Source organism: Scyliorhinus torazame, chromosome 1 (assembly GCF_047496885.1).
Source record: "Scyliorhinus torazame isolate Kashiwa2021f chromosome 1, sScyTor2.1, whole genome shotgun sequence".
Taxonomy (NCBI): domain Eukaryota; kingdom Metazoa; phylum Chordata; class Chondrichthyes; order Carcharhiniformes; family Scyliorhinidae; genus Scyliorhinus; species Scyliorhinus torazame.
This window is the reverse complement of record NC_092707.1, coordinates 33,301,614-33,327,141: the sequence shown is the minus strand read 5'-3', so window position 1 is coordinate 33,327,141 and position 25,528 is coordinate 33,301,614. Positions and strand designations below refer to the sequence as shown.

Here is a 25,528-nt window from a genome sequence, read left to right as displayed (position 1 = left end):
CCTATGCTCTATCCCCCCCCCCCCCCCCCCCCCCCCCCGCACTATTCCTTTCCATACTCCCGAACTTCTCAATGCGATGGCCAACGGTTCAATCGCAAGTGCAAATAACAGGGGGGACACAGGACATCCCTGTCTCGTCCCACGGTGTAGAGAAAAGTATCTCGAACTGATATTGTTTGTGCGGACACTCGCCTTCGGCTCCTTATATAATAGCGTTACCTAGTTCACAAACCTTGGTCCAATCCCAAACCGCTCCAGCACTGCCATCAGGTACCGCCATTCTACCGATCAAGCGCCTTCTCGGCGTCCAATGCCACAGCTACCTCTGTTTCCTTCCCTTCCGCCGGTGCCATAACGACGCTCAAAACCCTCCTAATGTTCGAAAACAGCTGCCTCCCTTTCACGAAGCCCGTCTGATCCTCCAGCCAGTACCTTCGCCAACACTTTTACGTCCACATTCAGAAGTGATATGGGCCGATACCACCCACACTCAGTCGGATCCTTATCTTTTTTTAGCAACAGTGAAATCAATGCCTGCCCCAAGGTTTGCAGCAACATCCCCTTCCTTATCGCCTCCTCAAACATCCCCACCATCAGGGGTGCCAACCTATCCTTGAATTTTTTATAATATTCCACCGGAAACCCATCCGGCCCTGCCACCTTCCCCGACTGCATCCTCCCAATCGCATCCTTTATCTCCTGCTTCACTATTGCTCCATCTAATGTAGCCCTGTCCCCCTCCCCTAGCCTCGGGTACTCCAACCCATCTAGAAATTCCTGCATCTTACGGTCTCCCCCGGGTGGCTCCGACTTGTACAACCTCTCATAAAACTCCTCAAAAACCTTGTTAATCAGCACTGGAGCCACCACCAACTTCCCTGCCCTATCCCTCACCTGAAGAATTTCCCTTGCCGCTGCCTCCCTCCGGAGTTGACCTAACATACTTATCTCCATGTTCATAAACTGCACCCCTTGCTCGTCTCAGTTGGCGCACCACCTTCCTGGTGGAAGATTAGATTTCTAATTAATGTTTGGGGTTGTGCATAGTGTGTGAAACTTTCAGCTATTTAATACATCAGTTTTCAGTACAATTTTTCTATGGACCTCTGTGCAATATAGTTACTAAACATGATGGTTATTACCAATTTCCTTTGAGCAATTGTGTTTCTTGGTTCAAACCCAAGTGTCTTAATTATGACTCCTTTTCTATTGTGTATAGTGCATGGTTTGTTAGAGGTATGCTGAATGAATGCAATGCATGCTGTGGAGCTGGCCATTCAAATCAAGAAATTGAGGTTCTATTCTTGGTCTGTGCTCAGCTGCCTGATCAAGTCAAGATCAATCTGGAAGTCCGCAGCACTTATTTGGAGAAAAGAGTAGAGCATGGGAGGCAGGGTGGTGGTGGTGGTGGTGGGGAGAATCAGGCAGCTTTTCACTGTTACAAAGGAACCGGTTACGAGATTGGACTTACCTTATCGTCAGACAGAGGTCAGGAACTCCAAATCCGGACAGGCCCCGGGAGTTTCCATGCATGCGCGGACTGGGAGTAATTTGCGCATGTGTAGCACTGAGTCTGAAGTTCTTCAGGCCAAGGACACAGGCCCAGTGCGCCTGTGTAAAAATAAAATGGCGCAAAACCCCGATCATGTGATCGGGAACACTGCGCTATCGAGAAGAGTCCCCGTTAGGGGACAGGGAGAGGTCCCAGTTAAGAAGAAGGAAAGAGAGGAGCAAAGGACGAGATTCCAAGCGAAAATGGGTTGTGGCTGACAGGCATTGAGTAATGGAAGCTCAGGAGAAGTCATGAAGAACTAAGGCAACAGCAGATGTTGGTGACTCGGTGCTATGGGTTATTGAGGTGAATGTACCCTTTTTAAAGGGGGAGAATTGTGCATGGTACAGTGCTCGTGAGTTGGTGCAGGAGTGCAGCCTCGGGAATGCAGAGCAATGGAGTCTCGGGAGCAGAGATTGAAACCCTGCGAGACAGGCTATCGTTGAGGCCATCCTAGTCGGAGCGGCGTTTGCAGAAAATTCCAAGGCAAGATCTCTGAAGACTGAAATCCCTCATGAGAAAGACAGTTACAATGCCATTTATTGTGCGGTACAGTGTGTTTGGCCACCGTTTGACTGCTCGTTAACTCTGAATGTTAGGAGCGCACGGTACATATTTCAAATCGTTTTATCTTTCTGACCTTGTATAGTAAAGTTTATTTTCGTTTATTCAAAATGTATGGAATCTTGTGGCTTTATTCTCGAAATAAGTAGCTTGGATCGCAAACTTTGTCTACCTTAAGCAAAAAGTTACTAGCCCCTAACTGGATTGTAAGAAAAACTTAGGAGGCTCTGGTCCAGGATCATAACAAACCCTACTGGAATCTCACATGGATACTGGGCAAGGGGTGAGAGAAGAACATGCTCAATTCGCTGGCCAATGTTCATTGTCTAAGCTCACCAGCCTTAAGGGGCTGGTTTAGCACAGGGCTAAAGAGCTGGCTTTTAAAGCAGACCAAGGCAGGCCAGCAGCATGGTTCAATTCCCGTACCAGCCTCCCCGAACAAGCGCTGGAATGTGGCGATAGGGGCTTTTCACAGTAACTTCATTTGAAGCCTACTTGTGACCATAAGCGATTTTCATTTCATTCATTTTTCATTTCACGCAGGAAAGAAAGGCCATTTAGTTGGCTTAGAATCACAAACAGCAGCCAAATTCAATAATGCAGGCGTAGGGAAAGAAAGTTGGGGGAATTGGCATGTGCAGACAGATGATGCAAAATGCAGATAAAAATGCATGTGCTAGTTGCCATGTAAAAAATGAAAGAAGACACAAAAGCAACAACTTCAGCATCTAATGCTTAAAGTAGCTTCTGAGTGCGCAGTAGAAGAATACTGGGATTTTCTGAATTATCCCTAACCTAATTGATATTTGCTTATGGAACTTACCAACTTTATGCACAGAAAGCATTGTGGGTAAGACGTACCGCACTGAATGGTGGTTGGGATCTCCATAGCACGTCGTCTCTTGTATACAGTCTCATCAGAAGGTGGTTGATTCCAGTTGGCTGACATATAGCCAAACTCATCCCAGAATTTCAATATCCCCTTCTGTGCTGTAAGCCAAGAGAATTTTTATTAACTTTATAAGAGATCATAACATAAAAACATAGTATATTTAGTTTGATTGGTACGAGATTATTATGTGACTGCGAGTATGACGGGACAACTACGTATATTTAGTTTGATTGGTACGAGATTATTATGTGACTGCGAGTATGACGGGACAACTACGATTAACACGAGATTAGATTCAAAGCCTTGCTGGGAGATAATAAACATGCTTCCTCAGCAGGGAGGAGCCTCCTAGAACCAGGTTCAGAATGACAGTGCTGGACGCCAATGGGATCACCTGGACAGTCTCATGTTTAAAAATAAAAACAGATCAGAGAAACTGGCATTAAAAAAATAATGTTCTAAAACAGGTAGGTCTTTGGAGTGGGCAAGATAAGGTTAACGTTTCAGTCAGGTACAAGATAAATAAGCTATTGCGATTACTTAATGCCGTAAAACTGGTTGGACTGGTAGTCAAGTCTGCGCTATAAAGTGAAATTGCTATTCTGTATGATCTGTATCACAGCTAGAACAAATGGCTCATTTATATTAACTGTGGGATTGAATGCACTCGGCGATCTTGTTCTGAACTTGTAGGCTGAGAACGTGATGCAGCATTGAGGGGATAATTTGAACAAGAAAAAAAGTTTGATTGATCCACACAAGAATAACGAAACAACTGCTTTGAAGCTCTCAAGGGATCTTCCCGCCCCGCCCCCCCCCCCCCCCCCCCATCCCCCACAAACACAAAATGCTTGAAATCCCTAGAGAAAATGAGCTGCAAAAACATGTGGACCTCATCCAAAAGTTATCCATACCATCATAATGCAATATTACTCCCACATTTGCATTTTACTTCACAGCTAACAAACATGTGATCCCCAGAGAAGATGTGAATCTATAGAGAAGGGAAGCAATTATATTTTCAATTGTACTGCTGTTCTCCCTGGTGTGTTCTCATCAAGGCTGCTCACTGTACAATGAAAAATAAATTATCATGGGTAATAATGTTAACAGTTTAAAACAAAAACATGCAAGAATAAGGATCATCTTGCAATCCAGTCGTCATTTTACTTTTTGTTTTAAAGAATGAGCAAATTGCATTAACAAAATGAAACGGCTGGCAAACAGTCTGCGACCTGTAGATAAACTGGGAATGCTTTGGCAATTACATCAATTCAAATAATGTATTAATTCAGCTCCCTTACAACTCAAGTTATTTGACAGGTATCACCAGCACTGCTTCTAAACAAAAAAAGTACATGCGCACAACAGCTAAAATGATCAGATAGGTTCAGGTGAAGTTCCAGTTTAAGTTACAAATCCTCTTCTTACCAATGCCAATGTCTTTCCAATACTGTACGAGGTGCTCGCCCATGGCTCTTAGAAGATGGCGATATTCTTTGGCATCTGCAAAGTCCTGTTTGTTGTGGGTGGGCTCCAGAACCAGGTATGGGATGTCGACCACGCCCACTACTCCACCACATGAACTAAGGATAAACAAAAAGGAAATCAAGTTACAAATATAATTTCCTCTTTCTTTGACATATTCTTATCCACACCATTAACTCTCTAGGTTCAATTTAATGCTTCCTTTGCTGATTGTATAATCTCCGGAATTCCAAACTGTCAAAAACATCACCCGGATCCTATTACACACTATGCTCTGCTCATTTGCCCTGACTGACATCCTAGCCTCTAACGTAATTGAATTTAGAATCTTAATGTTGATTAGTATCTTACTTTATAACTTCACCAAAAGCTGCTACTTCACTTTTCTGCAACCCTGTAGTTCCATGTCTTCCAGTTCTCAGACTCCAGCCGAAGCATCATTCCTTCCCTTTCTCTTTCTTCAGTGGTAGGACCTTCAAACTCTATTCGTCGAATTCAAGTGCAGGAAGAGGTCATTCAGTCCATAGAGTCTGCACCGACCCTTGGAAAGAGCACCCCACTCAAGCCCAGGCCGCCACCCTATCCCCAATCCATCTAACCTGCACTTCTTTGGACTGTGGGAGGAAACCGGATCCGGCACCTGGAGGAAACCCACGCAGACATGGGGAGAATGTGCAAATTCCACACAGACAGTTAACCGAGGCCGGAATAGAAACCGGGTCCCTGGAGCCGTGAGGCAGCTAACCATTGTACGACCGCGCCTTCCATTCTCTGAAGTCCGACACAAATTTCACCACTTCTGTAGAACTGTCCCTACCTAGCTTTATAACCCTCATTTTTTTACTGTAGTTAACAATAGGCAGCACGGTAGCACAAGTGGCTTCAAAGCAGCAAGGTCCCAGGTTCAATTCCCCGCTGGGTCACTGTCTGTGCGGAGTCTGTACGTTCTCCCCGTGTCTGCGTGGGTTTCCTCCGGGAGCTCCGGTTTCCTCCCACAGTCCAAAGACGTGCAGGTTAGGTGGATTGGCCATGATAAATTGCCCTTCGTGTCCAAAAAGGTTAGGAAGGGTTATTGGGTTACGGGGTTAGGGTGGAAGTGAGGACATAAGTGGGTCGGTGCAGACTCGGTGGGCCGAATGGCCTCCTTCTGCAGTGTATATTCTATGTTCTATGAAATTAACCTGGAGGATACATAAACCTGATCAGATCACTAGATTAATCGAGAACTCAAACTTTGCCAGGGTTATATTTCATTTAAGGGCAGCACGGTAGCAGTGTGGATAGCACAATTGCTTCACAGCTCCAGGGTCCCAGGTTCGATTCCAGCTTGGGTCACTGTCTGTGCAGAGTCTGCACATCCTCCCCGTGTGTGCGTGGGTTTCCTCCGGGTGCTCCGGTTTCCTCCCACAGTCCAAAGTTGTGCAGGTTATGTGGATTGGCCATGATAAATTGCACTTAGTGTCCAAAATTGCCCTTAGTGTTGGGTGAGGTTACTGGGTTATGGGGATAGGGTGGAGGTGCTGACCTTGGGTAGGGTGCTCTTTCCAAGAGCCGGTGCAGACTCGATGGGCCGAATGGCCTCCTTCTGCACTGTAAATTCTATGATTAACTAAAATACATCAGTACATCTGTACTGTCTCTTATGTTCACCAGGTGACTTAATGACATGGCAACCTGTCACATGGAGACACGGTAAGTACACAGTACAGGAAAAAGTTATGCCATGGCCATGATTCCTCAAATGGAGTTCCTACTTCACTGAACAATGGGGGCAGGATGCAGAAAGGACATGGAACATTTTCTCAAAACAACCAGATTGCCCATATTCTAGCATTTTTATAGCGTGGAACTGACAGGAAACGTAGCAGGTCACTAAAGGAATGTTAATATAAGCATCTAAGCAAGACATTTAAGCCCAATGACCAGGCAATTTTCAGGGTACTCACACTCCTCCTTCCAACTGTGGTCCGACTTTCTCGTACATCTTAATGAGACGACTGCAGTTATAAATGAACATCCCATCCAGGTCACGATGTTCAATGTTCACACCAAAAATAAAGCACATTTCCTTTGGCTCCTTCAAGGCTCTGCAAGAGTCAGAAACTAATGTTAACAGAAAACTCCATTACAAAGGATCCTCATCGGGAAGCCTGGCATGAGTAAAGAAACATTTTTGCCCAGTAAGTCCTATAATTTACTAGCTTTTAAAACACCAAATTGACAGTAAGGACAAGTAGTTGCATGTGGATGGTGACCAAGGAATAAATAGATATTTGCCTTAAGCCAGACGGCATCACTGACAATTTTCCGACAATTGCACTGAAGACGAGTGCTCCAGAACTGGCCGCACCAATAGCCAAGCTGTTCCAGTACAGCTACAACACTGGCATCTACCCGGCAATGTGGAAAATTGTCCAGGCATGTCCTGTGCACAAGAAACAGGGTAAATCCAATCCAGCCAATTATTGCCCTATCAGTCCATTCTCCATCATCAGCAAAGTGATGGAAGGAGTCATCAACAGTGCTATCAAGCGGCACTTACTCAGCAATACCCTGCTCATGGACGCTCAGTTTGGGTTCCGCCAGGGTCACTCAGCTCCTGACCTCACTACATCCTTGGTTTTAACATGGACAAATGGGCAGAATGCCAGGTGAGGCGAGAGTGACTTCCCTTGACCTCGGCAGCATTTGACTGAGTATGACATTAAGGAGCCCTAGTCAATGGGAATCAGGGGGAAAACACTCCGCTGGTCAGTCATACCAGGCACAAAGGAAGATGGTTGTGGCGATTGGAGGTCAATCATCTCAGCTCCGTGGCAGCATGGTGGCGCAGTGGTTAGCACTGCTGCCTACAGCGCTGAGGACCCGGGTTTGATCCCGGCCCTGGGTCACTGTCCGTGTGGAGTTTGCACATTTTCCCAGTGTCTGCGTGGGTCTCACCCCCACAACCCAAAGATGTGCAGGTTAGATGGGTCGGCTACAATAAATTGCCCCATAATTTGAAAAAAATAATTAGATATAATTAGATAATAGTTAGGTTAGTATTTTTTAAACATCATCTCAGCTCCGGGATATCAGTGCAAGAGTTCTTCAAGGTAGTGTCCTAGGCCCAACCAACTTCAGCTGCTTCATCAATGACCACCTTTCCATTATAAAGGTCAGAAGTGGGGATGTTCGCAGATGACTGCACAATGTTCAGCGCCATTTGCGACTCCTCAGATAATCAAGGTGCTGGATGGCTTCTCGGCCTGGGAATTACCCAGTGGAATAAAGATCTTGGTGCCCCAATCACAAATTCACTCTGTTTTTCGCTCATCACTCGCAAAGCTTCACATGTTTAGTCATTCCCTCATCCAGTTTAACATCACGCATACTAAATTGATTTAAAAACAAAGTGGGAAACCTGCCCAGTGGTACAGCAAACTAAATGGGTGAGTAGCTCAAGAATATATAAACCAGAGAAATCCTAGCCTGTGCTGAATTAACTGATCTGGATTCTTGACCTGCCAATTGGACAAAAAGTTGGCATGAAAAAGTGTGCATTGCAGGCAGCCAGACTGTACATATTTTTTTCCTTTTGGTTAAGAGTGCACAACTCCTTTCTAGCATAATGTTACAAGGCCGCAGGGTTCGAAGAATACCTCGCTGGAGAAACATCAGCAAGGATGTTATCAATGCACCTAAGCTAGATCCCCGATAGGAACTCGCTTCCATCGGACCCGGATCACTGAACCACCCCAGCACCTTCTCAATATTGGCCACCCAGTAGAAAAGCAAACTGTGCAATGCCAGACCCTCCCCGACTGTCAGTGTCTCAAATCCTTGGGGTCTTACCTGCTCATATAAAGGATGCTACCAACTTATTAACCTTAATAAAAAATTATTTAGGGAGAAAAGTGGGGAGACACTGAAAAAGAAACAAAAACCTCGGAAGGATATTCGTTTTTTAAAATAATATTTTTATTGGTTTCATAATTATTTATAATAACATGTTGTGTATAATACATAGTAACGCTAATATAGATATACAGTAACTTCATTTGAAGCCTACTTGTGACAATAAGCGATTTTCATTTCATAAAAGAGAAAAGAAAAAAACCCACAAACAGGATCTACAAACTTAGTGGGCAGCACGGTAGCACAGTGGTTAGCACTGTTGCTTCACAGCTCCAGGGTCCCAGGTTCAATTCCCGGCTTGGGTCACTGTCTGTGCAGAGACTGCATGTTCTCCCCATGTCTGCGTGGGTTTCCTCCGGGTACTCCGGTTTCCTCCCACAAGTCCCGAAAGAGGTGCTGTTAGGTAATTTGGACATTCTGCATTCTCCCTCAGTGTACCCGACCAGGCGCCGCAATGTTACGACTAGGGGCTTTTCGCAGTAACTTCATTGCAGTGTTAATGTAAGCCTACTTGTGATAATAAAGATTACTATGGTGTGTACATCAAGGACGACAGAAAAAGTAACCAGGAAAATAAATCATATGGGGGCAGACAATTATGTCTCCCCGAGACAAAATCTATGTACAAGTATAGAGGTCCCCTATTTGCGAGCCCCCAGAGGTCAGCCACCACCGTTGTCTTGCTTCATAGAATCATTGAATTTACAGTGCAGGAGGAGGCCATTCTGCCCATCGCGTTTGCACCGGCCCTTGGAAAGAGTACCCTGCCAAAGCCCACACGTCCACCCTATCCCCGTAACCCAGTAACCCCATCTCACCTATTTGGACACTAAGCGCAATTTAGCATGGCCATTCCACCTAACCCTCACATCTTTGGACTGTGGGAGGAAACCGGAACACCCGAAGGAAACCCACGCAGACACGGGGAGAACGTGCAGACTCCGCAAAGACAGTGACCAAAGCCGGGAATCGAACCTGGGACCCTGGAGCTGTGAAGCAACCCACTTAAACCGTACTGCTTCGCTCCCACCGTTGCTGCTTCCTGGTACTCAAATGTACCAGAAGTCGGCCGGGTGTCCTGCCTCTTATCTCCATGCCCAACTCTTCCTCTTTCTCCTGTGTCTCGTCAAGAGGTGAACATACCTCCTCTGGTAGCCGTCCGTACATGTCAGCGTAGTTACCGCCCCCTAGTTCACCTGCGGTCAGGAGTCTGTCCAGTAGGGAGTGTCCTAGCAGCTGGGGGAAAGTCGCCATTTCCTTTCAGAGGAAGTTTCTAACTTGCATGGATCGTAGCTCGTTCCCTTTCAGGAGTTGAAGCTTGTCTGAGAGTTCCCCCAGGATTGCTACTATGCTGTCCACGTATAGGTCCCCTACCGTCAGTACCCCTTTGTCCTGTCTCCACCTTTTAAAGGAGGCGTCCATAGTCGCAGGGGTAAATTTGCAGTTCTTGCAGATGGGGGCCATGATGGACATCGTGGTCAGACCAAAGTGTTAGTTCCATTTTCCCATCATGGCAACTACCACTGGGCGTCTTGAGTATCTGGCTTGGGGGGCACTACGCTTCCGGCTCCTTTACCCGTCCCCGTACAGTTTCTGTGGTAGCTGCCCAGTGGTTGAACAGGAGGCTCAGGAGGGCCAGGACCCCCATATTCCTCCTTCTTTGTAGCACATTTCCTAATCCTCAGGTTCTTCTCTCTTCCCCACAAACTCCCCCACAGACATGCACTCCTACACCATGATTAATTTGTTAATTCTGATGAAGGCGGCCTTGGGGATGAAGACGGAGGGATCTGAACAGGAAAAGGAAGCTGGGCAGCACGTTCACCTTGTTCGTCTGTATTCTTCCCGCCAGGGAGTGGGAGCGAACCCTATCTCTGTAGGTCTATTTTTGCGTCCTCCACCAGACTCGTCAGGATCCATTTGTAGATCCGTATCCAGCCGTGTGCGCCTAGGTCGCGCATCTCTGCCATGGCCTTTTTTATGAAGTCTGCGTCGTCCTATATGGGGACATATACATTTACAAGTACCACTGGTGCCCCTTCCAGGATACCACTTACCATGACATACCGTCTCCCGGTTCCATCACTGTCTTTGTCGCTGTGAATGTCGGCCTTTTGCTAAACAGTATGGCCACCCCCCTAGCCCTCATTCCGTAGCACATTTGGTACGTCTGTCCTATCCAACTCTTTCTTACCCTGTCAGTCCTTTTCCCTCGGTTGTCTCTCTTGGAGGAAGACTATGTTGGCCCTCAGGCTTTTCAGATGGGTGAAGACTCTGGATCTTTTCACCGGGCCGCTGAGTCTCCCGATAGTCCAGGTGACTATCCTGATGGGGGGGGCAGGGTTTCTGTCTGCCCTTACTGTGGGGTCAGCCATCTTTACCGCATGGATATGCCCCTACACTCTGGGGGTTTCCTTTGATTGGGGGCCATCCAAGATGGCTGCCGTTGATCCTTTGTTCCAGCTTTCGCCATGTGCAACCTCATGTAGCCAGCATTCTACATTCACCACCCACTCCCGGGCCCATCTACTCTTCCCGTTCCCTCTTTCCCGTGCTCCTATGGGCTTTCCCCATCCCTCCCTCCCCCTCCACCCCAAACCTCGTGTTACACCCTGTTCTGCCAGGCACTCCCTTCCCTGTCGCCCCCTCCCCCCCACTTCCCTGTATCAGCATGTTCACTAGCCTGGTGGCTACCCCTGGAGCGACTCCACCATTTCCCCCTCCCCAGTGCATTTCCGTGGAAGCAAAGAACCATGGTCCATATGCGTCCATTACTCTTGCTGCTTTCCCATCACGTTCCGAAGGATAAATTCTTCCGCTTCTGCTGGCGTGGTGAAGTAATGTTCTTTGTTCTGAAAAGTCACCCATACTTTGCCCGCATATAGCATCGCGAACCGCACCTTGATCTTAAACAGAGCCACTTTGGCCGCATTAAACACGGCCCCAATGTCAAAGAACAAAGAAAAGTACAGCCTTCGGCCCTCCAAGCCCGTGCCGACCATGCTGCCCGACTAAACTACAATCTTCTACGCTTCCTGGGTCCGTATCCCTCTATTCCCATCCTATTCATGGATTTGTCAAGATGCACCTTAAATGTCACTATCGTCCCTACTTCCACCACCTCCTCCGGTAGCGATTTCCAGGCACCCACTACCCTCCGTGTAAAAAGCTTGCCTCGTACATCTACTCTAAACCTTGCCCCTCGCACCTTAAACCTATGCCCCGTAATAATTGACCCCTCTACCCTTGGGAAAAGCCTCTGACTATCCACTCTGTCTATGCCCCTCATAATTTTGTAGACCTCTATCAGGTCGCCCCTCAACCTCCGTCGTTCCAGTGAGAACAAACCGAGTTTATTCAACCGCTCCTCATAGCTAATGCCCTCCATACCAGGCAACATCCTGGTAAATCTCTTCTGCACCCTCTCTAAAGCCTCCACATCCTTCTGGTAGTGTGGCGACCAGAATTGAACACTATACTCCAAGTGTGGCCTAACTAAGGTTCTATACAGCTGCAACATGACTTGCCAATTCTTATACTCAATGCTCTGGGTCGATGGCGGCCTTCTCCAGATCTCGCACCGTTGCCTTCTGCACCTCATAAAGGGGGCCAGTGCGTCTGCTAATGCCGACTTCAGTTCCGCCTTGACTTGTCCCTGTGTTTCAGGAGCTCTTTGGCTAGGAGCTCTGTCCATTGTGCTGTCAGCAGGTAGGCTGGCGTTTGCGCCAGTGACTCCGCTCGCTCCGTCATGTCTTGCTCACCTGTTCCTAGTGTCTGCCGGCTCGGGCTTCTTTTCCGGCTTTTGCTGCCCAGATTTTCTTTTCTGCCGCATTTCTGGTTCGGGGGCATTTCCTTGGGCGTAGGATGGTTTCAGGTGGGGTGGGGGGAGCGGGGACATTTCCTTGGGCGTAGGATGGTTTCAGGTGGGGGGGGGGGGCTGTTTACTTGGTTGACCCACTGGTCAATTTTCAGGTAAAAGCACCCAAGTTGAAGTTTCCAAGGGGAGTGCCACCTTTTATGTGACTGCTCAGCACATGCCTGTCACTGGAAGTTCAGGATATTCATTCTTTTTTTTTTTTATTAAATATTTTATTGAAAATTTTTGGTCAACCAACACAGTACATTGTGCATCCTTTACACAATATTATAACAACACAAATAACAATGACCTATTTTATAAACAAAAAATGAATAAATAATAAATAACAAAAATGAAAACTAGCCCTAATTGGCAACTGCCTTGTCACAAGTAACACTCTCCAAAAATATAATTTAACAGTCCAATATATAATTATCTGTAGCAACGACCTATACATACTATACAGTATATATTAACAACCCTGAGAGTCCTTCTGGTTCCTCCCCCCCCCCCCACCCGATCCTGGGCTGCTGCTGCTGCCTTCTTTTTCCCATTCCGTCTATCTTTCTGCGAGGTATTCGACGAACGGTTGCCACCGCCTGGTGAACCCTTGAGCCGACCCCCTTAGGACGAACTTAATCCGCTCTAGCTTTATAAACCCCGCCATGTCATTTATCCAGGTCTCCACCCCCGGGGGCTTGGCTTCTTTCCACATTAGCAATATCCTGCGCCGGGCTACTAGGGACGCAAAGGCCAAAACATCGGCCTCTCTCGCCTCCTGCACTCCCGGCTCTTGTGCAACCCCAAATATAGCCAACCCCCAGCTTGGTTCGACCCGGACTCCGACTACTTTTGAAAGCACCTTTGTCACCCCCATCCAAAACCCCTGTAGTGCCGGGCATGACCAAAACATATGGGTATGATTCGCTGGGCTTCTCAAGCACCTCGCACACCTATCCTCCACCCCAAAAAATTTACTGAGCCGTGCTCCAGTCATATGCGCCCTGTGTAATACCTTAAACTGAATCAGGGTTAGCCTGGCACACGAGGACGACGAGTTTACCCTGCTTAGGGCATCTGCCCACAGCCCCTCCTCGATCTCCTCCCCCAGCTCTTCTTCCCATTTCCCTTTTAGTTCATCTACCATAGTCTCCGCTTCGTCCCTCATTTCCCTATATATATCTGACACCTTAACATCCCCCACCCATGTCTTTGAGATCACTCTGTCCTGCACCTCTTGTGTCAGGAGCTGCGGGAATTCCCTCACCTGTTGCCTCGCAAAAGCCCTCAGTTGCATATACCTGAATGCATTCCCTTGGGACAACCCATATTTCTCGGTCAGCGCTCCCAGACTCGCAAACTTCCCATCCACAAACAGATCTTTCAGTTGCGTTATTCCTGCTCTTTGCCACATTCCATATCCCCCATCCATTCCCCCCGGGGCAAACCTATGGTTGTTTCTTATCGGGGACCCCCCCAAGGCTCCAGTCTTTCCCCTATGCCGTCTCCACTGTCCCCAAATCTTCAGTGTAGCTACCACCACCAGGCTTGTGGTGTAGTTCCTCGGTGAGAACGGCAATGGGGCTGTCACCATAGCCTGTAGGCTAGTCCCCCTACAGGACGCCCTCTCTAATCTCTTCCACGCCGCTCCCTCCTCCTCTCCCATCCACTTACTCACCATTGAAATATTAGCGGCCCAATAATACTCACTTAGGCTCGGTAGTGCCAGCCCCCCCCATCCCTGCTACGCTGTAAGAATCCCTTCCTCACTCTCGGGGTCTTCCCGGCCCACACAAAACCCATGATGCTCTTTTCAATCCTTTTTAAAAAAGCCTTCGTGATCACCACCGGGAGGCACTGAAACACAAAGAGGAATCTCGGGAGGACCACCATCTTAACCGCCTGCACCCTCCCTGCCATTGACAGGGATACCATATCCCATCTCTTGAAATCCTCCTCCATCTGTTCCACCAACCGCGTTAAATTTAACCTATGCAATGTGCCCCAATTCTTAGCTATCTGGATCCCCAGGTAACGAAAGTCCCTTGTTACCTTCCTCAACGGTAGGTCCTCTATTTCTCTACTCTGCTCCCCTGGATGCACCACAAACAACTCACTTTTCCCCATGTTCAATTTATACCCTGAAAAATCCCCAAACTCCCCAAGTATCCACATTATTTCTGGCATCCCCTCCGCCGGGTCCGCCACGTATAGTAGCAAATCGTCCGCATACAAAGATACCCGGTGCTCTTCTCCTCCCCTAAGTACTCCCCTCCACTTCTTGGAACCCCTCAACGCTATCGCCAGGGGCTCAATCGCCAGTGCAAACAATAATGGGGACAGAGGGCATCCCTGCCTTGTCCCTCTATGGAGCCGAAAATATGCAGATCCCCGTCCATTCGTGACCACGCTCGCCACTGGGGCCCTATACAACAGCTGCACCTATCTAGCATACCCCTCTCCAAAACCAAATCTCCTCAACACCTCCCACAAATAATCCCACTCCACTCTATCAAATGCTTTCTCGGCATCCATCGCCACTACTATCTCCGTTTCTCCCTCTGGTGGGGCCATCATCATTACCCCTAACAACCTCCGTATATTCGTGTTCAGCTGTCTCCCCTTCACAAACCCAGTTTGGTCCTCGTGGACCACCCCCGGGACACATTCCTCTATTCTCATTGCCATTACCTTGGCCAGGACCTTGGCATCTACATTTAGGAGGGAAATAGGTCTATAGGACCCGCATTGTAGCGGGTCCTTTTCCTTCTTTAAGAGAAGCGATATCGTTGCTTCAGACATAGTCGGGGGCAGTTGTCCCCTTTCCTTTGCCTCATTAAAAGGTCCTCGTCAGTACCGGGGCGAGCAAGTCCACATATTTTCTATAGAATTCGACTGGGAATCCATCCGGTCCCGGGGCCTTTCCCGCCTGCATGCTCCTAATTCCTTTCACCGCTTCTTCTACCTCGATCTGTGCTCCTAGTCCCACCCTTTCCTGCTCTTCCACCTTGGTAAATTCCAGCCGATCCAAGAAGCCCATCATTCTCTCCCTCCCATCCGGGGGTTGAGCTTCATATAATTTTTTATAAAATGTCTTGAACACTCCATTCACTCTCTCCGCTCCCCGCTCCATCTCTCCTTCCTCATCCCTCACTCCCCCTATTTCCCTCGCTGCTCCCCTTTTCCTCAATTGGTGTGCCAGCAACCTGCTCGCCTTCTCCCCATATTCGTACTGTACACCCTGTGCCTTCCTCCATTGTGCCTCTGCAGTGCCTGTAGTCAGCAAGTCAAATTCTACATGTAGCCTTTGCCTTTCCCTGTACAGTCCCTCCTCCGGTGCTTCCGCATATGGTCTGTCCACCCTCAAAAGTTCTTGCAGCAACCGCTCCCGTTCCTTACTCTCCTGCTTCCCTTTATGTGCCCTTATTGATATCAGCTCCCCTCTAACCACCGCCTTCAACGCCTCCCAGACCACTCCCACCTGGACCTCCCCATTATCATTGAGTTCCAAGTACTTTTCAATGCACCCCCTCACCCATAGACACACACCCTCATCTGCCATTAGTCCCATGTCCATTCTCCAGGGTGGGCGCCCTCCTGTTTCCTCCCCTATCTCCAAGTCCACCCAGTGTGGAGCGTGATCCGAAATGGCTATAGCCGTATACTCCGTTCCCCTCACCTTCGGGATCAATGCCCTACCCAGCACAAAAAAGTCTATTTGCGAGTAGACTTTATGGACATAGGAGAAAAACGAGAACTCCTTACTCCTAGGTCTGCTAAATCTCCACGGGTCTACACCTCCCATCTGCTCCATAAAATCTTTAAGTACCTTGGCTGCTGCCGGCCTCCTTCCAGTCCTGGACTTCGACCTATCCAGCCCTGGTTCCAACACCGTATTAAAATCTCCCCCCATTATCAGCTTTCCCATCTCTAGGTCCGGAATGCGTCCTAGCATCCGCCTCATAAAATTGGCATCATCCCAGTTCGGGGCATATACGTTTACCAAAACCACCGTCTCCCCCTGTAGTTTGCCACTCACCATCACGTATCTGCCCCCGTTATCCGCCACTATAGTCTTTGCCTCGAACATTACCCGCTTCCCCACTAATATAGCCACCTCCCCTGTTTTTCGCATCTAGCCCAGAATGGAACACCTGCCCCACCCATCCTTTGCGTAGCCTAACCTGGTCTATCAGTTTCAGGTGCGTTTCCTGTAACATAACCACATCTGCCTTAAGTTTCTTAAGGTGTGCGAGTACCCGTGCCCTCTTTATCGGCCCGTTCAGCCCTCTCACGTTCCACGTGATCAGCCGAGTTGGGGGGCTTCCTACCCCCCCCCCCCCCGCCTTGTCGATTAGCCATCACCTTTTTCCAGCTCTTCACCCAGTTCCCACGCAGCTGTATCTCCCCCAGGCGGTGCCCCCCCGCCCATCCTCTCCCATACCAGCTCCCCCCTCTCCCCAGCAGCAGCAACCCAGTAATTCCCCCCTCCCACCCCCCCCCCCCGCTAGATCCCCCGCTAGCGTAATTACTCCCCCCATGTTGCTCCCAGAAGTCAGCAAACTCTGGCTGACCTCGGCTTCCCCCCGTGACCTCGGCTCGCACCGTACGACGCCCCCTCCTTCCTGCTTCTCTATTCCCGCCATGATTGTCATAGCGCGGGAACCAAGCCCGCGCTTCTCCCTTGGCCCCGCCCCCAATGGCCAACGCCCCATCTCCTCCACCTCCCCCCATCACCACCTGTGGGAGAGAGAAAAGTTACCACATCGCAGGATTAGTACATAAAACCCCTCTTTGCCCCCCACATTCGCCCCACCACTTTGTTCGAACGTTCTTTTTAATAACCCGCTCATTCCAGTTTTTCTTCCACAATAAAAGTCCACGCTTCATCCGCCGTCTCAAAGTAGTGGTGCCTCCCTCGATATGTGACCCACAGTCTTGCCGGTTGCAGCATTCCAAATTTTATCTTCTTTTTATGAAGCACCGCCTTGGCCCGATTAAAGCTCGCCCTCCTTCTCGCCACCTCCGCACTCCAGTCTTGATAAACGCGGATCACCGCGTTCTCCCATTTACTGCTCCGAGTTTTCTTCGCCCATCTAAGGTCCATTTCTCTATCCTTAAAACGGAGGAATCTCACCACTATAGCTCTGGGAATTTCTCCTGCTCTCGGTCCTCGCGCCATCACTCGGTATGCTCCCTCCACCTCCAACGGACCCGCCGGGGCCTCCGCTCCCATTAACGAGTGCAGCATCGTGCTCACATATGCCCCGACGTCCGCTCCCTCCACACCTTCAGGAAGACCAAGAATCCTCAGGTTGTTCCTCCTTGCGTTGTTTTCCAGTGCCTCCAACCTTTCCACACATCGTTTCTGATGTGCCTCCTGCGTCTCCGTCTTCACCACGAGGCCCTGTATATCGTCCTCATTCTCGGCTGCCTTTGCCTTCACGACCCGAAGCTCCCGCTCCTGGGTCTTTTGTTCCTCCTTTAGCCCTTTGATCGCCTGTAGTATCGGGGCCAACAGCTCTTTCTTCATTTCCTTTTTGATCTCTTCCACACAGCATTTCAAGAACTCTTGTTGTTCAGGGCCCCATGTTAAACTGCCACCTTCCGACGCCATCTTGGTTTTTGCTTGCCTTCCTTGCCGCTGTTCTAAAGGATCCACTGCAATCTGGCCACTCTCTCCTCCTTTTTCCATCCGTATCCAGGGGGGATTCCCTTCTGGTTTACCGCACAGTGTTTTTAGCCGTCAAAATTGCCGTTAGGGCTCCTATCAAGAGCCCAAAAGTCCGTTTCACAGGGAGCTGCCGAAACGTGCGACTCAGCTGGTCATCGCCGCACCCGGAAGTCCCAGGATATTCATTTCAATAGACTGCTCACGTTTGCCAGTTGGATTTAACCTTGTTCACCAGAATAGCGTAGTTCAATTTACGGAGCAGGGCCCCAACAATAGGCCACCCAGACATCTGGCAAGGCAAAAAGGTAACACCTCCAGATTGGCTCCCCACCTCGTGGAATTAACCGGAAAGTATTTGCCTGTTCTCCAGATTCAATTTGTACCCAGATAAGAAGCCAAAGCTCCTCAGTAGCTTTACCATTTCACCCATAGTGGAGACTGGGTCCTCAGCATAAAGCCGCAGGTCGTCAGCATAGAGGGACACCCTATGCAGCAACCCCCCCCCCAACGCACATGCGTCTTATCCCCTTCCATTTCCCAGAAGATCTCAAGGCAATGGCCAAGGGCTCAATTGTTAAAGCAAACAGGACAGGGGACAGTGGAAATCCTCGTCTTGTTCCCCTATTCAATAGGAGGTACACCAAACTCAAGCCATTAGTAAGGACACCAGCCATGAGGGCCCTATTCAATAACTGAACCCGTGAAATAAACTTTTGTCCCAGACCAAACCTCCCAAGGAGCTCAAAAGGGGGCCAGTGCGTCTGCCAATGCCGACTTCAGTTCCTCCTTGACATGCTTAAATGCTTTCTCGGCAGCCATGGATACAATCACCTCTGGGTCGGACTTGGGAGGGGGGGGGGAGGACATTCAACAGCTTCTGTAACATCGGCCGGCAATTACCGACCCTTAACGAAGCCTATCTGGTCTTCCGCAATAACCTCCGGGAGACGGGGTGCCAGCCGCAGCGCCAACCGTAGCTTGACACTAACGTTCAATAGCGATTAGCGACATGGGTCGATATGACCCGCATTCCGTGGGTCCCTGTCCTTCTTCAGTATAAGAGATATAGAAGCCTGCGAAAGAGTAGCAGGCACAGAGCCCCTGGACAAGAAATCATTGAACATGCCTACCATCAACGGGGTCAACGGACCCACAAACGCCTTATAAAACTCGATAGGAAACGCATTGCATGTGGGAGCTTTACCCGTTTGCATCAACCCAATACCTTTTAGTACCTCTTCAGGAGTTAACAGGACCTCCATCTCCTCCAGCCTCTCGCTCTCTCCACCACCGAAAAGGATAATCTATCTAAGAATATTGACATGGCTCTGACATGTACAGACTCTTGTAAAATGCCTCAAAAGCCACATTTAACTTCACCCGGGGCAGAGGCCAAGCTGCCACTCAAATCCCTAACCTGCGTGATCTTCCAGGAAGCCGCCTGCCACCTCAACTGATGGGCTAGAAGGCGGCTGGCCATCTCCCCATATTTGTTAAAAAACTAGGAGCGCCGCAGCTGGCCCACCTCCTTCCCTGGAGACAGCAGATCAAACTGTGTCTGCAGCTTCTTCCTGGTCGCCAGCAGCTCCAGGGTAGGGGATCACATGAGTACCGGTGGTCTATCTCAAAGATAGCCTCCATCAGCCTCTGCAGATCTGCCCTTGCAGGCCTGTATAGATGCGCCTTGTGGGAGATTATCTCCCCTCCAGTAACTTCTTTTAAGACAGACTCATTCTTGCTGAACCTAACATATTCCTCAATGGCAATAGACATGTGCCCTCAAAACCCTTTATTCAGCATCAGCGCTGTATCCAGCCTCCATGGTGGGTGCTGAGTGGGGTCTGACTCAAAAACCAAGTCCGCCAAATGTGAAGGATGGTCTGAAATTACAATAGCAGAGTACTCCGCCTTCCTCACCCAAGGAAAAGACCTAACTACCAGAAAAAAGTCAATCCTAGAATAAACCCGGTGGATCTGGGGAAAGAATAGAAATTCCTCATCTCTTGACTATAAACACTGCCACGGATCTGCTCCCATTTGATCCGTAAAAGCTAACTGTGCCTTTGCTACCCCTGATGGTGCCAATAGGCTTAGAACGGTCCAGCTTAGGATCAAATACGCAGTTTAAGGACCGGCATGGTGGCTCAGTGGTTAGCACTCCTGCCTCACACCTCAAAGGACCCGGGTTCGATCCCGGTCCCAGGTCATTGTCCGTGTGCAGTTTGCATATTCTCCCCGTGTCTGCATGGGTCTCACCCCCACAACCCAAAGATTGACCACACCATATTTCCCCTTAATTGAAAAAAAAAAGAATTGGGTACCACAAATTTTTTTAAAAAGTAAACAGTTTAAATATTTTCCAAATACCAGTTGATGCGTGTTCAGATCTGGGGCAGGATTCTCCGACCCCCCCCCCCTCCCGCCGGGTCGGAGAATTGCCGGGGAGTCGGCGTGAATCCCGTCCCCGCCTGCCGCCGAATTCTCCGACACCGGAGATTCGGCGGAGGCGGGAATCGCGCCGCGCCGGTTGGCCCCTTTGAGGTTGACCGACGCCAGAGTGGTTCACACCACTCCATCCCACCGGGACCCCAGCCCCGCCAGGTAGGGGAGAATCCCGCCCCAGGTATGGAAGCCAACAGTTTTCTAATAAATGCCACATCAGTCCAATTTTTCATTTAGACATTGAGCAAAACCACCAATGTGCCCGCCAAAGACCTGATCATCACAAATCTGCCGTAAGGATCTGTCATGGTCTTGGTAACCCCCCAAAAAAGAACCCGCTTGTTAATCAAAATCGCCGCACCTGGGGCCCAACCGTCAAAGCCCAAATGAAATACCTGGCTCACCCACCCCTTCGCAATCTGGTCTGATCCCTTGCATGCAAATGGGTCTTTGGCAGAAACACCACAGGTTCTTTAGGTGAGCAAATATTCTCAAGCTTTTCACTGGGTAACCAAACCCCCTCATATTCCAGGTGACCAACCGAGTCGGGGGCCTCCTCCCCCCTCTCCCCCCACCCCCTCTTCCTCCCCCCCCCCCCCCCCCCCCCCCTCCCTCCCACCCACCTCATCTCGGAGCCAGTCATTTCCACCGAAAGGGATTATCAAGCATCTGCCCAGAGTGTACAGCCCCAAGGCACACCCAAGATGGTCACCAAACACCCACAAAATGAAACAAAGTCTGTAGTCACTGTCAACAAACTAACTCTTCGGGGGCAGCACGGTGGCGCAGTAGTTAGCACTGCTGTCTCACGGCGCCGAGGTCCCAGGTTCGATCCCGGCTCTGGGTCACAGTCCGTGTGGAGTTTTCACATTCTCCCAGTGTTTGCGTGGGTTTCGCCCCCACACCCAAAGATGTGCAGGGTAGGTGGATTGGCCATGCTAAATTGCCCCTTATTGGAAAAAACGGAATTAGGTACTCTAAACCTAACTCTTCCACCTACCCCTGAACAACACCCCTCTCAAATGTACATATTGATTGCACGAAAATGAACAATACCCCATACCAACAAACCCCAACGCCCAACAAAACAAAGTTGCTTGGCTCATTGAACCAAGCAAAACTGACTCAACCAGCTGCAGCTCAACCCCAACCTCGCACACGTTAGCTAGCTAAAGTACTGCTAATGGGGCAGCCCTCACACAAGGTAAAGAAAGAAAAAGAGAACTCTATTGCCCGACCCAGGTATATAAAGTAAAACATAATCCAGCACCCCCAAAAAGACAATCGGTTTCATGGTCATCGTTAGACTTGTAATTCCAGATTTTTATTGAATTCAAATTTCACCATCTGCAGTGGTGGGATTTGAACTTGGATCTCCAGATCATTACTCTGGGCCTCTGATTTTTTTTTTTTAAATTTAGAGCACCCAATTCATTTTTTCCAATTAGGGGGCAATTTAGCGTGGCCAATCCACCTACCCTGCACATCTTTGGGCTGTGGGGGCGAAACTCACGCAAACACGGGGAGAATGTGCAAATTCCACACGGACAGTGACCCAGAGCCGGGATCGAACCTGGGACCTCGGCGCCGTGAGGCTGCAGGGCTAACCCACTGCGCCACCGTGCTGCTCTGGGCCTCTGATTTGCTAGTCCAGTGATAATACCACTCCACCGCCTCCACATACTTCAGGGTATACAATGTTCCACATACTTCAGGGTATACAATGTTCCACATACTTCAGGGTATACAATGTCAAATTACTATAATGTTGCCCGACATGAGGAAATAAAAAACATTAAGCTTTCTAAAATGTTTTTCTCCATTCAAAATATGCAGATTATGGGGCTACATGATAGAAATGATTAAAATTATGAAAGGATGAGGGTGGCACTGCTACCTCACAGCACCAGGGACCCACGTTCAATTCCGGCCTTGGTTGACTGTCTGTGCGGAGTTTACACGTCCTCCCCGTGTCTGCATGGGTTTCCTCCGGGTGCTCTGGTTTCCTCCCACAGCCCAAAGATGTGCAGGTTAGGTATATTGTCCATGCTAAATTGCCCCTTAGTGTCCAAAAGATGTGCAGGTTAGGTAGAGTCACGGGGATAGGGCACGGGAGTAGGTCTCGGTAGGGTGCTCTTTCGGAGGGTCGGTGCTGACTCGGTGGGCTGAATGGCCTCCTCCTGCACTGTAGGGATTCTATGAAGCTGGTACAGGACAGATGGAGGCAGACTACTTTGAAAATTTGAGGGATCTAGAACAAGAGACCATAGCTACAAGATTTTAGAACTGTGCAAAATAAATTGCTTTACACAGAGACTTGAGACTGAAATTCACTGTCGGGCTAGGAGCAGAAAGTATGTCTATACTCATTAGATTGGGCAGGTGGATATAGCAAAGGGGAGTAAAGGGATCTAAAAACTGCTGGGTAAATGTGGTTAAGATGATTTGCTTGCCCGACAGATGGGTCAAACATCCTGTTCCATGTTCCAACATTCAACCTGGGCTTTGGATTAACATCCCATTCAAACATGTCACCTTTGACGGTGTAGGATTCCATCAGTACTGCAATGAAGTAGGTAATATGCTGAAGTCCCAAATTATGGTATGAAGTATAATCTACCTCGAGGCAACAGGGTCACTAACGGAGTCAAGCTTCGACTTGGATTGAACAATTATAGAGGGGGGTCCTTTAAAATATTAGCTAAAACATACAGGAAATTAAAATGATTCTTGAAAATGATTGAATTTGTAGAAATAGGAGTTATAAAATTGGCTAAACTTTTGAATACTGTCCATGACTGTCTCAAATGTTGCAAATAATGTACTGCAAGAAAGAGATATGAGGGTACATTCAACGAGTTTGAAACAATTTCGTAACTGAGACCAGACGTGATGCAGAGAGTTTGAACGTGGGACAAGTGTCATGGGAAAGATAATTAATTTGGAGCAATTGATTAATCTCCAATTAACCAATCGCTTGTTCAGTGACTGACACTTGGCGGTTTACGGGGCCATTTTGAAGGAGGAGAAGGCGCCGCCAGAAGGAATCAAGGCAAAGTGGGAGGAAGAGTTGGGAGAGGGTATCGAGGAGGAGTTCTGGTGTGAGGTGCTACGGAGGGTGAATGCCTCCACCTCGTGTGCGAGGTTGGGGCTGATACAGCTGAAGGTGATGTATAGAGCGCACCTTACAAGGACGAGGATGAGCCGGCTCTTTGAGGGGGTAGAAGATGTATGTGAACGTTGCGGGGGGGGGGGGGGCGCGCAAACCACGTTCATATGTTTTGGTCCTGTCCAAAGCTGGATGATTACTGGAAGGAGGTGTTTAGGGTAACCTCTAAAGTGGTGCACGTGAATCTGGACCCGGGCCCTCGGGAGGCCATATTTGGGGTGTCGGACCAGCCGGAGTTGGAAATGGGCGTGGAGGCAGATGTTGTAGCCTTCGCCTTGTTGATCGCCCGAAGGCGGATCCTGTTAGGGTGGAGATCAACCCTCCACCCTGTGCCCTGGCGGGGGGACCTGCTGGAATTCTTTGGGGGGGGGGGGGGGGGGGGGGGGGGACTGTATGTGTTAATGGTGACTATGGGTGTTTCCTGATTCCTCTTTGTCATTTGTTTATGTTAACATGCGGGCTAACGTTTGGGGATTTGTTGGGAGGATGGGATCGTTATTATTGACATGGGGATTGACATTACATTTGTTACTGATTATTGTTTATTGTTGGGTGTAAATTTGGGAGAAAATGTGAAAAAGGAGAATAAAAAAATATTTTCAAAAAAAGTGACCGATACTTTCCTGAACGAATCAAGGGGGGCTCAGCTGAGAATTAGAACCAATAAAACAAAGCAAGCTTCTAAACCCAGATAAGGATTCCCTTTAGAATGTGATCCGTTTGATTGATTAGAGAGAAGAATTTTAGCTGTCGGATAATCCTTGAAGCTTTTGTGAAAATTACTTTTAAGGCCTTTTGTTGAAATGACTTTTAATTTGAAAATCTGGAATCACTTTTATCTTGAAGCTTTTTGCTTTCACTCTTCAGTGTCTCAAGGACATTTCGGAAAAGTCTTTCGATTTAATTTTGTGTGAATGTACCAAAATGAGCTCTTAAAGAAATAAACAGTGCTTGTATATCCATTCAAACCGGACTGAGACCTTATCTATTAGCGAGAGATAAAAGGGAATCTAACTCTAACTGAGTCAGGCTTAGACTTTTTGATAATAAATCATTTCCAAGCAAAAAGCTAATGAGCCAGAACACTGGATTAGGCACAGATTTCTTGATTTAAAACACAACAATCTCACCACACAAACCTCACCTAAGTTTTGCCTCATGTATTCGTTTCTTCACATCAGCTTCTCTGCTCAGGTTGAATGCAGCATCCTGCACCTGTCGCAGATGTACCTGTGAAATCAAAACATTCTGAATTATTACATTGCAATTTCTGGTTGAGGGTGATGTGTGTGAAAGACACCTGTAACTTCTAAACTAGGTCATGCGTAGGAAAATACCATCCCACTTACACAAATCTTACTGGATTTACGAATATACCAGGTAGGGGAGGTAAGTACGTAATTTGGCCCCTCAAGCTTGCTCCGCTGTTCAGTAAGATTACTGTTTGTGTTGAGTTCCACATTGCCCATCTATCTCTGATGACATTTCATCCCCTTGCTTTCAAGTGCCTCTCCCTCAAAAATATTCAATGACCCCACTTCCACCGCCTTTTAAGGTAATGTTCCAAAGTCGCACAACCCTCAGAAAAAAATTCTCCAGACCTGTCCTAGAATGATATTGCTTAATTTTAAAACAATGCCCGCTAGTTCTGAACTCGCGTACAAGAGGAACCATTCTTTTATTTTTAAACTTTGTTTTTATTCTCTCACAGCAAACAGAAACAAAAGATTAACATGGTAAAATAATTAAAATTGCACAACACATTTATTCTGTCAACAGCACTGATGATTAAAAAAAACAATATTACATCGGCACTTCTCGTTTAGAAAATCAAGTTCCATGTACAGTGTTGAAAAAGCAGATAAATAAGAACTTGATGATAACTGGCCCGTATAGAAGTTGCTTCCTTACATAGAGTACCAATGAAATGACTCTAGGAAATATATGGCAAAGCACTGTTAAAAGAAAGGAGGCGCAAATAAAATATATAT

The 25,528-nt window shown here is 48.2% G+C and overlaps 1 protein-coding gene across 2 annotated transcripts in view; it reads right to left on the bottom strand.

The window, feature by feature from the left end:
* Positions 1-25,528, bottom strand: part of morc2 (MORC family CW-type zinc finger 2) — a 203,786-nt gene that overhangs the window by 62,723 nt on the left and 115,535 nt on the right. For both annotated transcript variants that reach the window (XR_011936455.1, XM_072484185.1), the window contains exons 12-15: positions 24,682-24,767; positions 6,443-6,583; positions 4,440-4,594; positions 2,978-3,106 (exon numbers count right to left, since the gene is read on the bottom strand). Coding sequence is in view for 1 of the 2 variants with exons in the window: in XM_072484185.1 (XP_072340286.1) it covers positions 2,978-3,106; positions 4,440-4,594; positions 6,443-6,583; positions 24,682-24,767 (511 nt within the window). In the remaining variant the exon portion in view is untranslated. The remainder of the gene's footprint in view (positions 1-2,977; positions 3,107-4,439; positions 4,595-6,442; positions 6,584-24,681; positions 24,768-25,528) is intronic.